The 20,094-nt window shown below is 40.8% G+C and overlaps 1 protein-coding gene across 2 annotated transcripts; it reads right to left on the bottom strand.

Annotated features, from left to right (window-relative positions):
• Positions 1–1,967: 1,967 nt before the first annotated feature.
• sin3b (SIN3 transcription regulator family member B) lies at positions 1,968–19,867 on the bottom strand. Of its 2 annotated transcripts, none has more exons than XM_084355011.1 (19): positions 19,376–19,867; positions 18,128–18,234; positions 17,713–17,866; positions 15,163–15,528; positions 14,580–14,735; positions 14,117–14,245; positions 13,839–13,928; positions 13,548–13,666; positions 12,989–13,202; positions 12,544–12,660; positions 12,117–12,355; positions 11,022–11,205; positions 8,147–9,038; positions 6,354–6,523; positions 6,086–6,259; positions 5,228–5,320; positions 5,014–5,108; positions 3,400–3,598; positions 1,968–3,269 (listed from the first exon to the last, which is right to left on the bottom strand). In XM_084355011.1, the coding sequence occupies exons 1-19, from the start codon at positions 19,484–19,486 to the stop codon at positions 3,033–3,035; spliced, it is 3,846 nt and encodes a 1,281-aa protein (XP_084211137.1). In that variant the 5' UTR covers positions 19,487–19,867; the 3' UTR covers positions 1,968–3,032. The 2 variants fall into 2 exon arrangements, with proteins under 2 accessions (XP_084211137.1, XP_084211138.1); XM_084355012.1 differs by lacking the exon at positions 19,376–19,867 and adding an exon at positions 18,836–19,020.
• Positions 19,868–20,094: the final 227 nt, after the last annotated feature.

Raw genomic sequence — 20,094 nt, forward strand, 5'->3', positions numbered from 1 at the left:
TCTGAGTAATGTGTGGAGAAAAAAAAGGTGATACCTCTGGTTCTGCTGTATCAACTTTGCTCATTTGTTTTTAAACTGTGTCCATTATGAGTCCAACAGCATTACAGGAGTCTAATGCTAGATGATTGCTTTTCAAAACCTGGCACCTGCAATCACCCACAATGCAACTTTTTCCACTGAGTGACATCACTGGCAAGCACTCCCCAAGAACTGTAAATGCAATTTAATGTGTAAAATTGGTGGCTTTAACCTTTAAGAAGCTGCAATCAGCAAATATTGAACATTTTTGCTTGAAAAATTACTAAAACCATTCATTGATTGTCAAAATAGTTGGTGGTTAACTTTCTTTTGATCGATTAATCAACTAATCATCGCAGCTGTATTTGTCACAGATTTTAGTTTTAGGTGTGGTGGATGTCTCGGACCTTCATGGTGGATAAGAAACTTTGCTGAGTGAGTATGCAAAGAGTTAAAAGGATATTTCTGTTTCCTCCTCTTCATTGTGCTTTTATTAGTTAAATTTAGTTTGTTCTATGATTATTTCTGTTTTGTTTGCAGTGCAATCTGAAGCAGATCAGAACCGTGTTAAACTTCAGAGATCAGTTCTGTTGGTCGTTCAGTTCAGTCTGGCGGTGAAGAGTGGCGTCGCAGGTCCTGACAAGATTTAAGATTTGACAACTCTGTCCAAAAGAAGCTTGAGGAACTCGTCCAAAAACACTGGCAGCGATTAGGGATTTGATGCAGGTTTTTTTCTTCATTCCCAGAGGGTAAACTGAGTCTGACACCGACATGTTCAGTGTGCCAGTGAAGATGAATGAATCATCTTGAAAAGCCTGAAAATCTTGTTTCTTGGCAGACTACTAGCACCCACGAACTCAGAGGAGAACACAGCTAACTTTGTGACAAATCACCATCAAACCAGCCTCTTAATCCAACATAATCACAAGGTTTTTCCCCTTTTAAAAGGAAAACAAGCGCATCAGTTGAGAATGAAAGACCACTCTCCTTAGAAACAGCAGTTTGCAAAAACAAGGTCAATTAATGGCCGTTTGAGCTTGTAAATCATCTCCTATAAATCTTACATAATCTAAATCTCCACTTGTAACCAAAGAGTCCTTGCAGTACTCAGAAAAAGTGGAAATCTAGAAAATCTACAATATAATGACGCTAGCTGATCATGTGATGCGATCGAGTGCTCCTGAACAGATAGTAATGGACTTTGTAGTGAGTCATTGTTTTTACTAAAATGTTCACAACATACAAGAAAAATATGAACATTTTATCAGCAACCTAAAATAAATCTTACTTTTACAGAGCTCCACATGTTCAAAACAGGGCAGTAAATAATGCTAATTTGTTTCATCTATTTGACAATTATTGTTGATTTATCAAGTATTTGTTTTGTCTATAAAATGTTTGAATCAGTCTCTCGGTTTCCCAGAGCGCAAGATGATGTCTTCATATGGTCTTGTTTTGTTTGATCAACGGTCCAAAATCCAAAGAAATTCAGAATACAGTGATTTATCTTTTAAAAACAGAAATCCAAATCCTCACATCCTCCTGAAAAGGAGCTGGAACCAGCTAATGTCTCACATTTGTGCTTGAAAAGTAAATAGAACGATTTATAGATTTGTTTTATTCAGATCAACTAGTTGTTTCAAATCTTAATTATTGATGATAATGCAACCACTACATTAAAGCAACATTATGTAGAAATTGGTATTTTTTGTGACTTGGCGCCCCCCACGGTTTCTGAGTGCAACACCACTGTCGTAAATACAAACAAAACTCATTACATCGTAGCAATGTAATGTCTTGAAAACTTGTCTTATTATAATCTATTACAAGACACGGTGCCATCAACATGATTTTGAAGTTATTTTAGGTAAAACAATGTTTCAATTCAGCAAGTTGTGTCCAGCGAGTCTTCTGTATGTCTCTGAACAAACAACCTGCCAGTCAACATCTAAGAAGGTCACAACTAGGTTGTTTATTTTGTGATAACTGATACAGGATAAATGTTATACATTCTATTTTAACACTGATATTTTGCTTTTATTTTCAATGTCAGTATGCAAAAAAAAGACAATACAAAGTAAACATTTAGTATCATGAATATGATACATAATTTGACTGCTTCATCCATATTAAACCAATTAATTTTAAGGACTCCATGTTGCCCTGGTGATATCTTGTTTAGCTACAACACAAAAAAGGGAAAAAATACAAAAAACGAAATGCAAACATCAACATCGTTGGCTGACAGCAAACACTGTAAAGAACCACGTGATCTTAAGATGCATCGATCAACTCGAGTAGATGCATATATAAAAATACAGGACCCCTGTTGTATATATGCACATACAGTAATAATGCAATTACTAGAGTTGTAGAGCCTGTATACAAACAGACAAAATGAAGAGCAGGATACACATACATACACACGTTTTACCATTATCTCTCCATATAAACACGCATAAACCAACCAACCAACAAACAAACAGAAGGCTCTCTGGCTTTAGAAGCTAAAAACTACACTTGACTTAAAAAATAAAGAAAAAGAAACAGACATTCACATTTCTGAAACAAATTCCATGATCTCATAACGTCTCACCTGATCAACCGTCTCTGTCCATCAATCAACTCTTAGTGCCACCGGAGAAGCTAGAATAATGATGATGATGCTCCGTTTGTGCCGTTGTGTCCGACTCGTCCCGTCGGTCGGGGCCAAGTTCTCTATCATTGATTACATCAGTGTCTGTGTTGGTCCTCGTTTCTCCACGTCGTCACTCGCTGTGCACTCATTCACTGACTCACTGTTCACTGGTGTCAACAGTCTGCACTGTGTTCCTGCCAGTTTCCTCATCTATGAGTGGAAGTGAATGAGTGAACACGTCGTGGAGGAATGTGGAGAAGAGGGACTGCAGCTGTTTATGTTTAGTGTATGAATGTCCTGTACGTCCATGCATTAACCTCTGTGTGTGTGTATGTGAGTGTGTGTGTGTGCTGTACGTCCATCTCTCTGCAGGCCTCTACGGTGAGGCCGGGGCTTTGCTACCGCTGTAATAAACCTGGTATCTGTTCACCGATTGCCCTTTCACCTCAGTCGACAGGCAGGTCGTCTTGCAGGGGATCATGTCCTCTTCCTCCTCGCCCATTAGCCACTTCTGCACCGAGCGTTCAGCCGAGGTCGCCACGTGATTGGCCAGCCAGCCCTGGTGCCACTTGTCAAAGCGATCGTGCTGGCTCGCTGCCACTCTGTGCTGCGACTGCGGAGAAAAAGTCAGAGCGTCGTCCAAACAGGATTTAACAAGCAGAAAAGGCGAGGGGTGATTATCCCCCCCACACATCGTCACACAGATTCTCCACATCACATCTCAGAAAAAACTAATGACATACCTTCCTGGCCTTGACCAGCGCTCCTCTGCGGTACATGTAATCCTCAGAGTTCATGACAAACACCATCTTGTGAGTGTTCAGTTTGAATCGACAGTCCAGACTGCCGGCATTCTCCACTCCCAGCTGGCGGTGCCACTCTCTCCTGCAGCGCATCGCCTCCACCTGCCGCACCTGCCAGCGACGGAAACGACGCAGGTTCCTAGAAGAGACACATTTATTAGACCTTAGCATGTTGACTGGATTATTTTGAGAACAACTGAATGACTTGTTTGAACTGAAACTTTTCCAGGCTCTTAGTCAAATCCTGCAATGTAACAGGATTTTTCCTGGCTCAAAAGAAGGTAAAGGTGAGAACTACGCCAAGACAGAAAAAGAAAACGATAAGAAGAAAAAAAACTTAACTAGAAAATAAACTTTCAATATTTCCATGTTCTTAGTCACATCTGCTGTTCCTACCTGTGGGTGGTACTCTGCCTAAATTGATTTGGTATTTTGCTCCATATTCCCTCCGTTGTACATATTACTATACATCTAAGGCAGATGTTTGTTTTTTTCGTAAATGGAAAACCTAATGCACTCGCACATCCACTGGGACTGCACACTATGGTCAAAAAGTGATAATGCGATTATTTTGACAGATATTGTGATATAATTCATGACTATTATGGATGATTACATTTTACATCACAATTTTCATTGTCATGGAAAAACTAGTAAAATCATGATGATGTGGCATTTCTCCTGGTCTCTGCCAAACAAACATGTTTTATTACATCTGGAAAACAAGCTTTGTAGGCAAGAGCATCTCTGCAGCACTACAAAATTTCATTAAAAACACTGTTTTGTGACACATTTTACCTTTATAAAAATAATGTGTGCAATTGGATATTGCACTTAGTCATATTGATTTGGATTATTTTGCGATTAATAAGAGGTGCATAGTAAAGTAAGTATGCATAGCAAGTCATTAACTTCTGCACACTGTCGGCACAAAGTTCACTGATAATTCCACATTTAAGTCATACGAAACGTTGCATTTTCTTCTAACTTTGTGCAGACAGTTTGCAGGAATCCAATCTCTCTTTCGGTGATGATGGATTAGATGCTTCGAATATTTTGTCCACTGTGAAAAGTATCAACAAACTGATAAATAAATCAATAATGAATATATAAAGCAGTTTCAATACTCATGTTTTTGCAGTATTGATACTCCAGTACCAGCTGCATATTTTTCACTTTCCTCTCTTGACACATGCACCTCTGTAGTGCCTTCATAATCCCACCTCCTCCAGAAGTAAATAAACTCAGAGGCTGTTTTTGCTTCACTCACAATAAACAAGCCTTGTTATATTTATCTTTTAATAAAAACCTGAACTGTTGTGGCATTTTCCCCCCAATGGTATCGAATATTGTTATTTTTCAAGGTATTGTATCACAGTTAGAAATTCCAGTATCATTACAACACTAGTCACACTCACAAGCTGGAATGGCTTTATTATTCATATGAGATGGGTGGCTAGAAGAAGTGAATATACACAGCTTCAAGTTTAAGCCTTTAATAAAATTAAAAAAAGTCAAAATTTTGTAAGAAATAATCATGATAAATTGTTATACCTGGGCAGAAAAACAGGTTTGAAGAAGTAGCCCTCTGCTTGTGAACACAGACTGGACTCTGTTCCCACAAACTGCTCCATGTAGCTCGACAGGCACTGAGGGAGAAGACAGCGAGGGCATTAATAACTGATCCAATAAGATGAATAAATGTTTACATTTATTATATAGTTTATTTGAAAACAAACATTTTGGTTGTTTATGAATTTATGTTTACCTGTACATCTAATGGGTCATCAGCCTGAGCCTCCTCAGTGTCCAGCAGCTCGATGGTCATCGTCACATGACCCTTGTTTTGGATAAACATCACCTGATGACACAGAATGCAAACAAATGTTTAATGTTAGTCATAACGTTGAAGGTCAAACTGTAACTCACTACATCTGTAGCACTGTAGCAACATTCTCATAAAGAAAACTTGTTCTGAAAGGAAATTATTAACTTTCAGTGCAGCAGGAAGCAGCTCTCTGATCATTATCTTAAAATACACTCCATCATAAATAAATGTGAGTGATGAGCTTTGTTTTAATGTCCAGAGAACTGTTCACTATCCTCTGAAGTTACTGAACAAGTGTTAAAAGTGCAACGTGTAGTTGTAGGATTCAAACTCAGAATTTTAATATTTACAATATTAATGAGGTAATAACACAAACCAAGAAATATTTATTTTTTCCATAACTGAGCAAACAGTGTTCTGGGGACCTTAGTTTCCAGTTAGAACAGCTAACTGGAAACTAAGGTCCCCAGAACACTGTTTGAAGATAGAAAGGTGGCAGGGTCCGCCAAATATAAACAAAGTAAAACAGCATGAAACTGTGTTGTCCTTTGAAGTCAGTTTGTTTATTTAGTCAGAAAAACAAAAGGGTGTGTTAATTTAGTTTGTTTAGGCATAAAAAAAAAACAGCCAATGAAGATCTTTCTCTTCTGATTAAAAAAACTAAAAACTAAAAACTTAAAAAACTACGTAGTGCACCTTTAACAGCATATTTCCACTTCAGCAAAGGTAGAGGTTAACAATAGGAAATAGTTTCGCAAATATGTAGTGCAGTCCTACATCCAGCAGGACTTTGCTCACCTTGAAGCAGTTCTCCTCAGCCATGACTCTCTCCGCCTTCCACTGGTAGCTGGTCTCCCATGCTGCTCTGACGCACTGAGAGGACAGGTTTCCCCCTGCTGCCCCCCTCTTCCTCTCAGCAAGGTAAACATCAACCACCTGCAGACACACCTCGTCGCTCACGAGGTGCTGCAGCTGAAGTGAGAGACGATGTGGGTCAGAATGTGACGACGTTCATGTTGTACATGTCTCTATTCTCTGATATGAGGTGACGGTTGACTTTTCTTACCTGCCGGATGATGTTGTGGATGACTTTGTCGATGGTGAAGCCGATGTAGGCATGGATGGTGAACATCTCTCTCAGTGTGTCTTCATACTGCGTGGAGTCCAGGTTGCCATCGAGCAGGCTGCGCACCATATCCAGGAAGGCAGGGTAGTACTCCTCTAACTCCACCTCACCTGTGGAAACAAAAGGATGTCACACCTGTTACAACAGCCGCTCGTTGTGATGTCAATAAACGCAAAGTATTTATTGCTGCCACAAGTTTGATGATCTTCTGAAGCAGCTTGGGATCATGGGAGACACTGTTAAACAACCACCGTTGCAGATGAAAATTTATGTGGCGGCTCAGGCAAAAACCAGGTTCATGGATGAGGTAATGCATCAAAGTTTTATGTTATGTTCAGTCACATTCACCATCTTCCTTCCTCACTCTTTGAGGCATCATCTGACATTTACCCTGAAGTTACAGCCACAGGCGACCAAATGAAACACACTGTCACCTTGAATAAAATTAGAATTTCACACAAGTCAATAACATATAGAACAAAGGTCTGGTCACTTTTAGACATTTTTCTTTGCACATGTTGCATATTATATCTTTTAAAATCATCTGTGTGGATCGAGTGTCAGAGTGGATGTGTTGTATCAGGAGGGACAGAGCAGGATTTGGACACCCCGTCTTTTCCTCCAGGAAGAAGAAAAATACTAAAGTTCGAATGCAGTTTTGAACTAAAATCAGCTCTTTAACAAAGAGTGATAGAGTTGATATAATTAGTTCAAACTGTTGCCTGATATGCATTTGTGCTCCTCTGCGATCGAGCTGCAACAATTAGTCGATCCATTTTATAATAGATTTATCTCATTTAAGCAGAAACGCCAAACATTTGATGGTTCTAAGGTTCTCAAAAGTGACAGTTTGCTGCTTTCCCCTTGGTCTTAAAATATCTGCTGATATATCGATACCTGAAATCTTTTTACACCCCAATGTGGGTTACGACACCAGCCCCAGAAATTCAGAATTGGTCGGGCTCTAGTTGGTAGGACTGAACAAGACATCCAATGACGTAACCTTGTGCTTAACAATATTGTGATTGCACTTTTCACCATTTTATGTCCACATGATTAATTGAAAGATGAAGGGCAGATTAATCAATATTGAGAAGAATTGTTAGTTGCAGCCCTACAGTAAGATTCAGTGTCTAATAGGCTAGTCTAAAGCAATTATCCAAAATACAACAAGCTTTTTACACCATAAAAACACATTTTTAAAAATGCTCTGAATGGCCTTGATGCTGATCTTCAGATTCCTGCTCAAATAAAACAAAATCATACAACACTACACTGTGCTTCCCACCAGATTGAGTCCAATAAAAACCCACTGAACAGTATGTCCCTTATTTAGATTCTTGACTTTTTGAAATCTTCAACATCATGCCGTTTTAAATGCAGGCAAGGAAAACAAAAGAACAGCATCAGTCTCTCAACACATCTGGAATACTTTTGAAACATGCGTTTCCTTTCATTATGTAGGCTGACTGACTAAACACTGAATCCTGGCCTCATGTGGGTGAACTGGCATCAGAAACAGTGTGACTTAAGTTCACTTTGTGATTCAGTGCTTATTAATTAAGACTAATTACCTCATCAACACCTCTTGATTATAGTTGAAGGATCTAAAAACAAAACCTCGTACACTGAGATTATTTGTCCATGTTGAGCCAGATGTGACAGCTGGCTGAACCTACTTGAATTATAAACAATTATAAACACTCGCAGAACTGACCAGTAGCTGAACTTACTTGGCTGTTTGAGGCGGAGCTCCATGGCGAGGTCACATGCTTTTTCTCTCCGTCCCTCTGCCATGAGCAGCCTCTCCCTGCTCTGCTCTGCTCGGTGCTCCAGCAACTGACGTTCTGCCTGTCGGTAAACCCGCAGCAGCCGCGAACACAGGGTCTGGTGCAGCCGCAGGAAGAAATACCAGTTGTTGTTGACAAAGAAAAGGTTGTAGACGCCGTCCAGGTCCTTCTGGTGCTCTGCTTCAGGGTCACGCAGGTCCACCTTCTCCCCAGTTGCACCTGAGCCCGTCTCCATAGGTGTAGATCCAGGGGTGGATGAGGCGGTCCCTCCAGGCTGGCTCATGCTACTGGAGGTGGTGGAGGCCTCTGTGTCTGCAGGTTGGGAGGGGCTGCAGCGCCTCCTCCTGGACTCCCCGTTGAGCTGCTGCTGCTGGGGTTGGGACTGGGCCTGAGACTGTGACTGGGAAGGCTGGGGTTGAGACTGACTACCTGTAGCTGCTGCTGCTCCTGATGCATTATTAGAATTACCATTTCCTCCTCCTCCCGCTGCTACTGCTGCTGCTGCTCCTCCAACTCCTCCTGCTGCTCCTCTCTCTCCACCCTCCTCAGGCTCAGCCTCCTCATCTGTCCAATCTTCAGTATCACTGAGCTCCCCGCGGCGGGAGAAGAACAGGTCGGGGACAAAGTGCTGGATGATGCGCTTGATGTGGTCCTTGTCGTCTTTGTGGATGGTTGGCTGGCGTTTGACGTGGTAGATGATGAGCGAGGCGGCATCCTCCAGGATCTGTTTGTCCTCATATGTGAACAACATGTGAGGCTCGCTGGATGAGGCCGCACCAGAGCCGTTACGACTTTGCTGGCCAACTCCACCCTCTTCTGTGCTCTGCTCCTGACGCTGAGATACACAGAAAAACACGGATTAATGCAGGCAACAAAAAGACACGCTGTGACAAATCACTCAAGAAGTACATCACCGCTGGAAAGATGCCCCTTGCAAAAACTTGGCTGCCTAAGCAGTAGAAAGACAAAAACATTTTTAAACTGGGGCTACGTGATCCGAGAAAACAGAAAAAGGGCTGTGGTCTTGCTTTCTCTCAAAGGGTCAAAAGCCTTCAACAACCAGAATGCACTGCTTCATACTAGACCAATAAACACTCCCACTAATGGGTGATGTAATGAGAGTTGGGCAGGGCTTTGGTTTGCCTCAAAGTACAATAAACAATATGTTTCTGAGAGCATTTTAGGCAAGAGAAATAGGCAGTTTGTGGTCTTTAGACAGTTTGATCAGAGTTTGGTAGGAGCTTCTCTAACTAGATCATATAGATAGAGTATTATAAGCATATTTTATTTCTAAGCGAACTTTGCAAAAAAAAAAGTGAATCTGGTACGTTTCCATAAACTGTTTTGAGCTAATTAACTAGGCTGCGTAAGACGTAATTTCGTCGGAGGATGACGCAGTGTAGGCTACACAATGTGCGGATCTGGAAGTAGAAGCTAGAGGCAAACAAACAAGGAGACTAAAGCACTATGAGTTGCCTTGTGTCTGAATTGTGTAGAGAGGTCTTCAGAAATTGCCTTCGAGGGCAAGTTGTAATTGTTCTTGCATGTCAGCTAGCATAGGCATGTCCAACATGTTGCATGCTATCCAGAGACAACGTAGAAATGCAATGATTATAATGCACGCAGCAAACAGCAGAAACAGCTGCTCAGTCATGTGAGCCTCGAAACTTTTTTCGAATTTTGCATTTTCCATAATATTACTAATGTGATATTCTTCAAAATGCGCATAAAATGCTTTACGGAAACACGGCCACACTCAGTCTGTGGAAGCAGGCATACAAAAATGCAGAACAGCCCTTAAATCTGACAGATGACCCATTTGTATAATTTGGCAGACTTTTGCAAACAAGAGTGGGGGGGCTCTGGGGTTCAGGGAAAATGGAAAAAAGTTCCCCATTGTTCATTTGCATATACTACTACACACACAAGCTGGTTGAAAATCTACAAAGTTCCCATTTAATAGGTTTCATTGACCTCAAACAATTAAATCATGCTACATGAAATTTAAGGGGGGAAATGATCAATTCCCTCACAACTACAAAGTTTTCCTGTAACAAAAAGCAATACCCAAGGTCTACAGAAAAACAACATACAAGGAAAATACAAAACAATATCAACTCAAGGTCCAATTGCTTGCTTGTTCTGGAGTTTTTATGATCCTCAGCAGATTGAGTATAATTATGAACTGCACATAATATTCAAACCTCCTATGATTCCAGCTGATTATTGTGGTTGAGTGCTGAGTTGAGATTGTATTGTCAACTTGTGTCAAATAACGTTTCCAAGGTCAAGAATGAACTTGGCCCAACGTTGAAGTGAACACTAATGAGAGGCTCTGGAGATTCTCAGGACCAAAGAAAGTTTAAACTTCTATCAATTCAGGGCAAATGAGCAACTCAATCTGTTGATACAGGCCAGGCAATAAAGGCCCCGGAGTTCAGATTATTTCATCAATGTCACGACTGAACTGTTAAACTCAAATAACAAAAGCAGAAAACAAGAAAAAAAGGACAAACTTTCTTAAATAAATGTAAATATGATTTAAATGATAAATGCTGGGTGTAAAGTCACACAATCAACACACAAAGACCACCAGGATTAAGTGATTTCTTTGAAACTTTTTCCATTTCGTTTTGTTCGGTTGGCTCTAGGGTTGAAAGGGGTCATATTCCAAGTTAAAAAGAGGAGTTTAGTAGATCAGTAGCACTCTAAAATATAATAAACAGTGTTTTATTATGTCCAGCCTACAATATGGCTCTGATACTCAACACCTAATTATGAAAGCTCTGGTGTTGGAAGACAGGAAGAATGTTTATACCTCATCATAGACACTCTCGATCTCATTGAGAAGACTCTTCGACCTCAGGGCCTTCATGTCATTCTGTTTGAAGTTGACTCCTTGGTGGTCGAGGGACTTCAAGTAAGCCTTCTCGTACTGCTCCCTCCATATCTTATTAAAACCCTGCTGGGCCTCTCTCCACTCCTCCTCCTTGGCTTTCAACCTGCAAAATGAAGACACACCTTAAATGTAGACACTTCGCAAAACAAACCACTTCTTTACATCCATTATGTTAACATGTCTGTCAGGGACTTTGATTGTGAGAATCTGTGCAAGAGAACACGTCCATTTTTCAGAAATCATTCTAAATGTGGAAGCCTGCCAAGTTTAAAAACACACATTTCCAAGTGCCTAAGGACAGTACACTGAAATCACAAACACTTTAAAAACACAGTTTTTTCTGTTGCTGGAATGGTTCGACTTTGTTGGCAGGACGTACAAAGATCACTGCCTGTTGATACAAGGACCTTACTGGTACTGTCAGCAAATCAACATTTCTATCATACTGTCACTTATGTTAAACCTCCCTGCTGGTAATGTAAACTAAAAGTGCAGGCCAACAGTTTTCTTTTCACATTTACGATGCAGAGTTTTCACGAGTATTATAAGGCTGAGGTGGAACACCCCAGCTGTTTTGGGCACAACCTAAACCACTAAAACTAAACTAAATTACTTTTCCCAGATCTGATGGTGCTGGTTAGTCCCCAGTGGCTGTCTTTAGCAAGATTTATCAATAAGCTGTCAGTGTGTTGGTTTTCATTCTGCTCTAGCTTTTCCAACTTTTAATACAAAAATATAAAAATGGTCCAAAGTGATTAATCTTTTTATTGAAAAACTTTTCTTGGAGGAGGAACCCCAAACTCTCTGCCAAATAAGTGTACCCAAGTCTTCCACAAACCAAGAGAACAACAACAATTTTGAAAAGAAAATTTGTGAGTTACATGAATATATCTAATTGACAGTAATAGTAATGATAGAACATCTACATCATAAACATAAGAATCCAGCCACTGTATTTCTTCAATTAAACGCTTTTCCTGTGAATAACATTTGAAATGAAAAGACAGTCCAGACCTCTTGAGCACCACAGGCACAGCGGTAGCCGGACTCCTCTTCAGTCCCTCAATGATCTCAGGGGCTTTGTCACCATAGATACGGTACACAGCACGCCGTTGGATGACCTCGGAGGTGCCGCCCAGGCAGTCGTCTAATCTGAATCGGTCCTGGTCCTCGGGTGAAAGTCGGGAGAGCTTCTTCTGGACGCTCTCTAGCACCCTGATGGTTGCCAGGTTTGTCTCCAGAACCACATCCAACTAGTTACACACATAAAGCTCTCATCAGCTACAGTTTAGTGGCAATTGCTGTATGTGTTAAAGCTTATTATCACCTCTTTATGACAGCAGGGACAGAAAGAGCTGAAAAACATATTGAATAAGTTGTAATGTTTACAAACCTCCAGGCTCTGCAAGAAGTGTAAACAAACTCGTTAGGATGTACGTACCTCAAATCTTTCATCCTCGCAACGATGCAGCTGTTCCTCATAAGGAGTCTTCTTCGAGCTGACAAACGTGGAGTCTTCTGACCAAGAGGGGAATGACACCCAGGTGTCGTTCAACACCTACACACATACAGATACAAAAGTAAAAGTTAATGAGCATCAATTGGAATATATTTCATTATGAGACACCTTTTTATCTTTTACTACAATTTAGGCTAGAAAAGAAGGAGAAGAAGACTGCAAGCACGTAAACAAAGGAAAAATCTGCTTTGCTAATATTTCATGGAGGAAGCTGATCCATTCAACACACTTGTCAAGGATACGCACACAATGGTGAGTAACACTGAGTGTAAACATAAACTTTTGTTCACAAGACAACTCCACAGGGCACCTTTAAGTGGTGCAGTGATCTAGTGACAATACTTTTAGAAAATGGAAGTGGGTGTACCTCCTTGCATAGGGCAGTGCGTCCGCTGCATTTAGGCTGCTGGTAGGTCTTGGGCAGTGCTCTGTAGCTGGACCCCAGGCGCTTGCAGGAGGCATAATCCACCTCCCGGCCCCCTCCCCCCTCCATGTAGCGATCCGACAGCCCTGACACAGCATGAGAGAGCTCTTTGTCCCCCAGAAATGACTTGAACTGTGTGTACAGTTCCGGAAACTTCCTGGAAGGAGATGGATGGAATCAGGAATGACAGATAAATCAGGAAGAGAACAGCTGAGCAAAAAAACAAATGTCACCCATCTGAATAATCCTACCAATAAGAATGTAATGTAGATAAAAGTCTACATTATAACCCTTACATAATAGTCGTCAATGGTCCTGAAAGCCTTTTATAAATGTCAACGTTTTAAAACAATTGTTGCCCTTTTCTGCAGTAATACCAAACTGTCTCCTCTACAAGTCCAGACATTACGTCTACAACCTCCTGTCAGCTCCCTGCAGCTACTGGATCCATGTCTCTGATTTCACACATTTACTCAGTTCAATTATCTTTCCATCCACTTACCCCAGGAAAGGAGTGACAAGCTGTAGCAGCTCCGCTCCCGAAACTACTTCCTGGTTAAACAAGGCGATGCAGCGCAGGAAGTTCTCGTACACTTCCTGACTTTTAAACAGGCGACGAACCTGAATGATGAGGGTGACAGGGAAATCCGATCAATGATGTTATCAAATACAGATTAAAAATACATAGTAAAAGACAGCAATAGAGATAAGAAGGGAAGAAGAAAGCAAGTGGGTCAAATAAACAGTATGAAGAAAGGAAGAAGGAAATCCAACATGGAAAATGATGCCTCACCTTATCAAAGAAGGAGAATTCTCTTAAGACTCCATGTTTGCCAACTGAAGCAAAGGACTGATCTTTGGTACAGGAATACTTCATTTTTTTCTATTAAAAAAAAAGAAATCGATACTTGATGATCTGTGCGTTTAAAAAAATAGTCATTAAAGTAATGGCAGTTGGAGCTTTTGAACTGTTGCTTTAAGAACGATGCAAAGAGTTGTTTTAGAGATCAAGGACATGCATACATGCAATGGCGCATTCCCTGAGGCAGTTAATCTAAATAGAGAAACTACCTTGAGCAGTGGGGACATGTGCTGCAGTAGGATGGGCCTGGGCCGCTTTTTGTTCTGTTTGGTTATCGTGTCCTCTTCCTCCGGCCGTTTCAGCGTCTCTTTCCCCCCTGTCAGTGAGCTCCCTGTGAACTACACGAGAGAAAGCACATGGGAAAGGTGTCAGAGTAACAGAAAGGAGTGAAAAATGTCAATTACAATTTCCAAAAGTCACAGTTGACTTAACAAAATAGCTTGTTTTGTGCTTCAAACAGTCAAAAGACTGACGGGAAATAAAAAATGTCAATAGCAATTCAGCCGGGATGAGTTTTTAAAAAAATCTTGACACACTGAAAAGAAGAAGAAATCACAACAGAGAGTATTTGTATTGTGCGTGTGCAGAGACAGGATGTAACAAACTCTATGATTTTTAATGTTTTTAGAAATTTCAACATTATTTGTCTCCTTCTGCTGCATCTTTACTGACCAATGATCTCTTGGCATCAGGTAAGAATTGTCCAAACTCAGCCAGCAGGTCTTCTTGCCCCTTGAAAAGACTGGCAACTTTAGAGAACACCTCATCTTCTGTCATCCCACTGCTGCCTCGGCTGCCTCGACTCTCCTTCACCTCCAGCTGCTCCTTCTGAGGGTTAGTAGGTGGGAAATGGTGATCAGTGGTAAGGGATCAAACTTAATTTTCAAAAAGCAGAGCCAAGTTAAAATTATTTGGCCTTGCTCGACATCATCTTGATGCAGGAGACACAAACCCCACCACTTTCCTCCAAGGAACAAACTGCTGTGGAAAGATGACACTAGACAACAACCTTCATGATTTTGTTTAATTTAAAATAAAATAAAGCAGCTTACTAAGGACTCAAATTTGCAGTAGAATATTAATGCTGTGAAACCTCGGTTTTGCTAACCTCTACGAAGAACTCTAGAAGTCCAAATCAGAACAACAGAACAGAAGCAACGCAAGAAAACTCAGTAACTAAAAATTCCTATATTTCCTATATTGTATTACGCAACTAAAAAGCTACTTAAATCACCATATTTTATCTCTTCAGTACCTGATACGTGTGGAGAATCTCTAGGAAGGCTCTGTAGATCTCTGGGTGGTCCAGGAAACGGTTTTTGATCTTGTTTACGTAGCTGATGGCACTGTCAAACTCTACGGGGCTCGTCTCCGAGGCAGGTGGGGATACGGAGGATGTGGTCGCCTGATTCTGGCTCTCTCTGCTCGTAAGGGGAAGAGACAGCCTGCTGGGAGGCTCTGGAGGTCCTGCTGGAGTTGAGGAAGTTGGGGGCTCTGATGAGGCCGCCTTGACTTCAGTGGTCTGGGCAGGTCCAGCTTCAATATGGGCGGCAGAGGCACTACCTGAGGTGGTTGTCACTGCAGAGGTGGTGAGACTCTTTCCCTGCGTCCCTGGGGACACCTGGACAGATTAGAAGACAGAAGGAAGAAGTTTAGCTGGATGGTTAGCAGTGAATTAATTCAAGTAATTGAATTATTTACATTAAAATTTTGTTTACAAAAAATGGCAGTAAATATCAGCCCAGGTGGTAAGCAATGTTAATGCTAAAAAAAATGTACCCTACCCGTCTCCAAGCATATGTTCACTCCCTTGTTCACTCATTCTCGGCTCCATAATGAACTGAATTGTTATTTCTTATACTTAAGACTCATCATGATTTATCCACATCATTGAAAAGATCCCCACATTGTTATTTTTGCATCTGTTCAAAGTCTTAGAAGTGGAACATGGTGAAAATGAAGCAAAACTACAACAAAGATATTTTATCAATGGTATTTTTTCATAGTATTGTGGGATTGTGAGCACAAAATACTGTACTTTAAATCGACCACACTATTTTCTTTCTATTGTTGGATTTTTTCGTGGTACCACAGGCATACTTTTCACACCATTTCAGATAAGAGTGCTGCATTTCTCTGTCCTTACCCTCCTGAGTCTGAGAGTGTAGTAACTGATTCTGACCCGAACTCAACAGGCGTTATGTTTTTTTTATGTCCCGACTCAATCGGATGCAGTTAAAGCAAGCTGAAAAGCTGAAGCATGAGTTTGTGTTACCCGTTCAAGTAGAGTTCCACATTAATGTTTGCCACCTGCAAAGAAGCAAGTAGCCTCTGTGCTGCGTTCAAAGTGTTGTCACATCAATATCAAACCCCAGCACTTAATAATTCATTAATAAATCAATGAGGACATATTGTCCAAACACAGTAGGTCCATCACTTATTTTAAAACTATACCTATTCATTTTCACACTTTATTTTCATTACAAGAACCTGAAAGCACCATGTCAATTGACTTGACCAAACCTGAACATCATCCCTAAATTTTAGTATCCATACTCTTCACACTCAAGTAAAATGGCTGACAGTAATATAGTGCATTATACAGGTGGTTTTTTGAAACAGCAAGTTTTCTCTTAAATTTACAATTAAGAGACTTCAAGTCGCAAAAAAAAACAACATTTTTTCACTCTTTTTGAAAATATCATGCATATATTGCATCTAACTTACTTGAGTAATATCACACAATGTTTATGTCCAAGATGACTTTTATGTCAAATCAATACAGCAGGTACGGCTTCTTCACTACTTAAATATACATCTGAAACATATTCAGCGATATACTATAAAATCAAAACGGATGTCAAACACTTTTAATGCAAATCTCAAACAGCACTCAAACAGCAACTCCCCTGGTCCTCACATTCCTTCGTCAAGCCCTCCACTTCCAAAACAAGAAAATCTCACACAGAAGAAAACAACATTGGCATTTGGTCCTTTCACATAAAAGCCAATAAATTTATTTTCAGAGAGGAATGTCTTTATGCAGCACAAGTATATTAAAATCCTTTATTTAGTCTGGCATGTTGGTCTGCCAAAGAAAGACCTATGAACGTTGTTTTGTGCGACTTTTTTACATCTTAAAGAGCACCTTAAAGTTCCCTTGACTTACTGCATGTGGAAACTGACAAACCTCAACCTGATCTCTGCATATTTTTACATTTGTTTTCTGCAAGACAATCTTTTTTTTTGTCTTAAGAGATACCTACCCATTGCAATTTCATTTTTATACACATAACATACACTCAGTTGCCAGTTTAATATGTACAATTAGCAAAAATGAACGCAGTTTAATACAACATTCCTGCAATAATTCCTATCTTCGGGAAGTTGCAATGTTGGTTTGTGCTGAAAATATTTTAAATAGATGTGCATGAAACTTTATAGTCATTAGTTTTAGTTTGGTGTGCCTAATAAACTGGCTACTAAGTTAATGTGTACACTTCAGCATGGCATGTGTGGGATCTTAAAACAGTATTTAAAAGTTGAAATGTTTCTCCAAAGACAGGAAAGTACAACTATCCAGTGGTTTAAAAAAATTCCCTCATGTCTTGATTAATTTTGTGATTTACATCTGTGAAAACTAACCTATTTTTGAAGCAGAGCACCCAACTGGACCTGGTTTTCTCTTACAACTTTAAACATTCTTTGGGCCTAAACATACAGTATCTGCTCCACCTGCTGAACCTGTCAAATGCTTCAAGTTTTGAGAATTTATCAACTTCAACTGTGTGGAGAGCGGTCTCACCTGTGCGGAGAACGGAGATTGGAGGAAAGCCACCCCATTCTTGGGGACTTCTATCCGATACCCCGGTGGTAGGAAGGCATTGAAGCCCAAGACTAGGTCTGGGTGTCCATGGAAGAGTTGTGACACACGGTTGATCACCCCCGGTGTGTCGATGCTGATCATGACAACAGGCACACAGAGACATTAGTGGTGTGGATGACATATGCAATAAATGTGAATAGAAGGAGAATATAAACTGGGTAATGAAAGAAGGATCTGCAATATTCTCCTTATTGATAAATGCCTTAAGATGTGTGGTTGGGTTTTTGCAACGTAATCAAAGTTGACACACAAGCGCCACTGTTCAGTACCACAAGAGTATGCATTAAAAATCATCAAATTAAAAATGCATTACTAAAACTTCTTGCATAAGTACCTCTGTGACTTGAACTCTTTCATGATGTCGAGAAACTTGTTGTATATGCCAGGATCGTTGGCAAAACGGATTTTGACTTGGTCCAGATATGACAAGGCATCTTCAACCTAAGCACAGAGAGAGAAAAAAACACAAAAATGATCAATGCTGCACAAACCTGAAGGTATAGAGGAGCTTTTTGACAAAAATCCTAATGTGCTGTTGATGTAAACCCAGCTCTCAAAAAACTTGTCCAACAGGACAATGGCTTCTCTATACGTACATACTTATATTGCATTTGATTCATGATTGTATATAATAGCAAGTACTACCACTAACGAACCAAAATATTTGTTTTGCAGAATTTCCTCACATCCTACATGTGGACATTTTTGGACCTCAGGTTATACAAATAGGTGACGTTTGTCCCTCCTCATTGTGAACTGAAGTGCTATATCAACAAATGCACTAGTTAGCTGTACGGGCTGTACAAGTAACCGCTAAATAAATAAATAAATGGGCGAATACAAGAAGCACCGAGCAGCTTTTTTGTTCACTGGACCTCGGCTTTCTTTATCCACGACATCCGAGCTGGGTTAGGTTAACGATTAAAAAATATGTGTTCACACAAAGCATTGTCACAAACACACTAACGATAGAGGGGTTGTTCAAGCTAGCGTTAGCCAGTCAACTGACGATAATAACTCCACGAACACTTACAACACCTACCCACATACAAATTTATACAATACGTTTAGTCACAGCTGGTCCCTCGCCAACAGTGTCGTGTTGGCAAAAACAGCATGATAATATTCAAACAAAGAAACGTTTAATGAAGCTGCTAATCAACTGAAATAGCCGTTCTTGGCTAGCCTGGCTGACGTCCTCCACTTTGTTCAGGGTGGCTGAAAAAACGAACAAGGAGGAACTTCCCACAACCGAGGTTTGAGTTAACGTTTGCTCACAGTAGCTCTTCATGACACCGTAAATAAGAAACTACCACTAACTGTGTCTCTCCACTGTCACTGGTAACATTCATCAATGAAACGCAGCTTCCACATCTAACCTTAAATGTCAATGTTCGGCTGTTTAGCAACGAATTACTTTTAATAGGCCAGCGAGCTAACTGACGTTAGCCAGCCGATCCTTTCACTACTCTCGACGTTAGGGGAGAAAGAGAAAAGCCTCAAATCCAATGCAATGATCCGACGAACAAAATGGTTCTGACTCTGAGGGACTTTTCCCTTGTCGTGTCCGTTGTCTTCTTACCTTCAGCTTCTGGAAGTGCTGCTGCTGCACTTGCTTTTGTGTTATAACGAAAGGCTTGTCTTGAATTTGGTTTATTTGCTTCGCCGTGCTGTGTGCCTGAATCTTCGCCATTATCCCCGGCGACAGGAGGCTCGGAGAGCCACTACCACAACTTGAGAGGGAAGCTTCGGTGTTACCTCCAGTTGTTGGCTAGCCGACAAACCTTCCTCTCGGTCGGGAAGCCAGCCTGCCAGCGAGCAACCCTACTTTGCCTAGCTGGACAGTCTCGGCACAGCGCAAAGGGACGGAAAAGCCAGCAGAGTGGAGGGTGATGACAGACGAGCTGCTACTCGCCGCGACTTTGATTAAACATCGCCATCGAAATACACAAGCTCGGGCAAGAAGCGTCGGAAAATAAGCTAAGGGACAATGGTTGCCGTTTATCGTATTTAAAATAACTATCGCCTGTCTCTTTAAATTCGGCGGCAGCGGTCTGTCTTGGCGTCCGGAAGCCAGAGTAGGAGTGAAAAATTGAAAAAAAGAGGAGTGAAAAATTGTACTGCGCAGCCGCAGCGATGGGAGGAGCTGAGTTCACAAGAATCAGATTGCTACACTCCCCCTTCTCTGCTACAAAGGAACAATGTTACTCCATGCAAAACGATAGCTTCATAGTTCACACTGTACCCTCAAGTACAGGATCGACGACTGACTGGGCACCGATTGTGACACAGATCGACACC

The sequence above is a fragment of the Pagrus pagrus genome (genome assembly GCF_965226575.1).
Source record: "Pagrus pagrus genome assembly, chromosome: 6".
Lineage (NCBI taxonomy): Eukaryota > Metazoa > Chordata > Actinopteri > Spariformes > Sparidae > Pagrus > Pagrus pagrus.

Coding starts and splice junctions, on each gene's coding strand:
- sin3b (XM_084355011.1), bottom strand. CDS start 19,486: ATGGCGAAGATTCAGGCACACAGCACGGCGAAGCAAATAAACCAAATT. Junction 18,235..19,375: donor AGCACTTCCAGAAGCTGAAG/GTAAGAAGACAA, acceptor CTCTGTGCTTAG/GTTGAAGATGCCTTGTCATA. Junction 3,270..3,399: donor CGCTGGTCAAGGCCAGGAAG/GTATGTCATTAG, acceptor TTTTCTCCGCAG/TCGCAGCACAGAGTGGCAGC.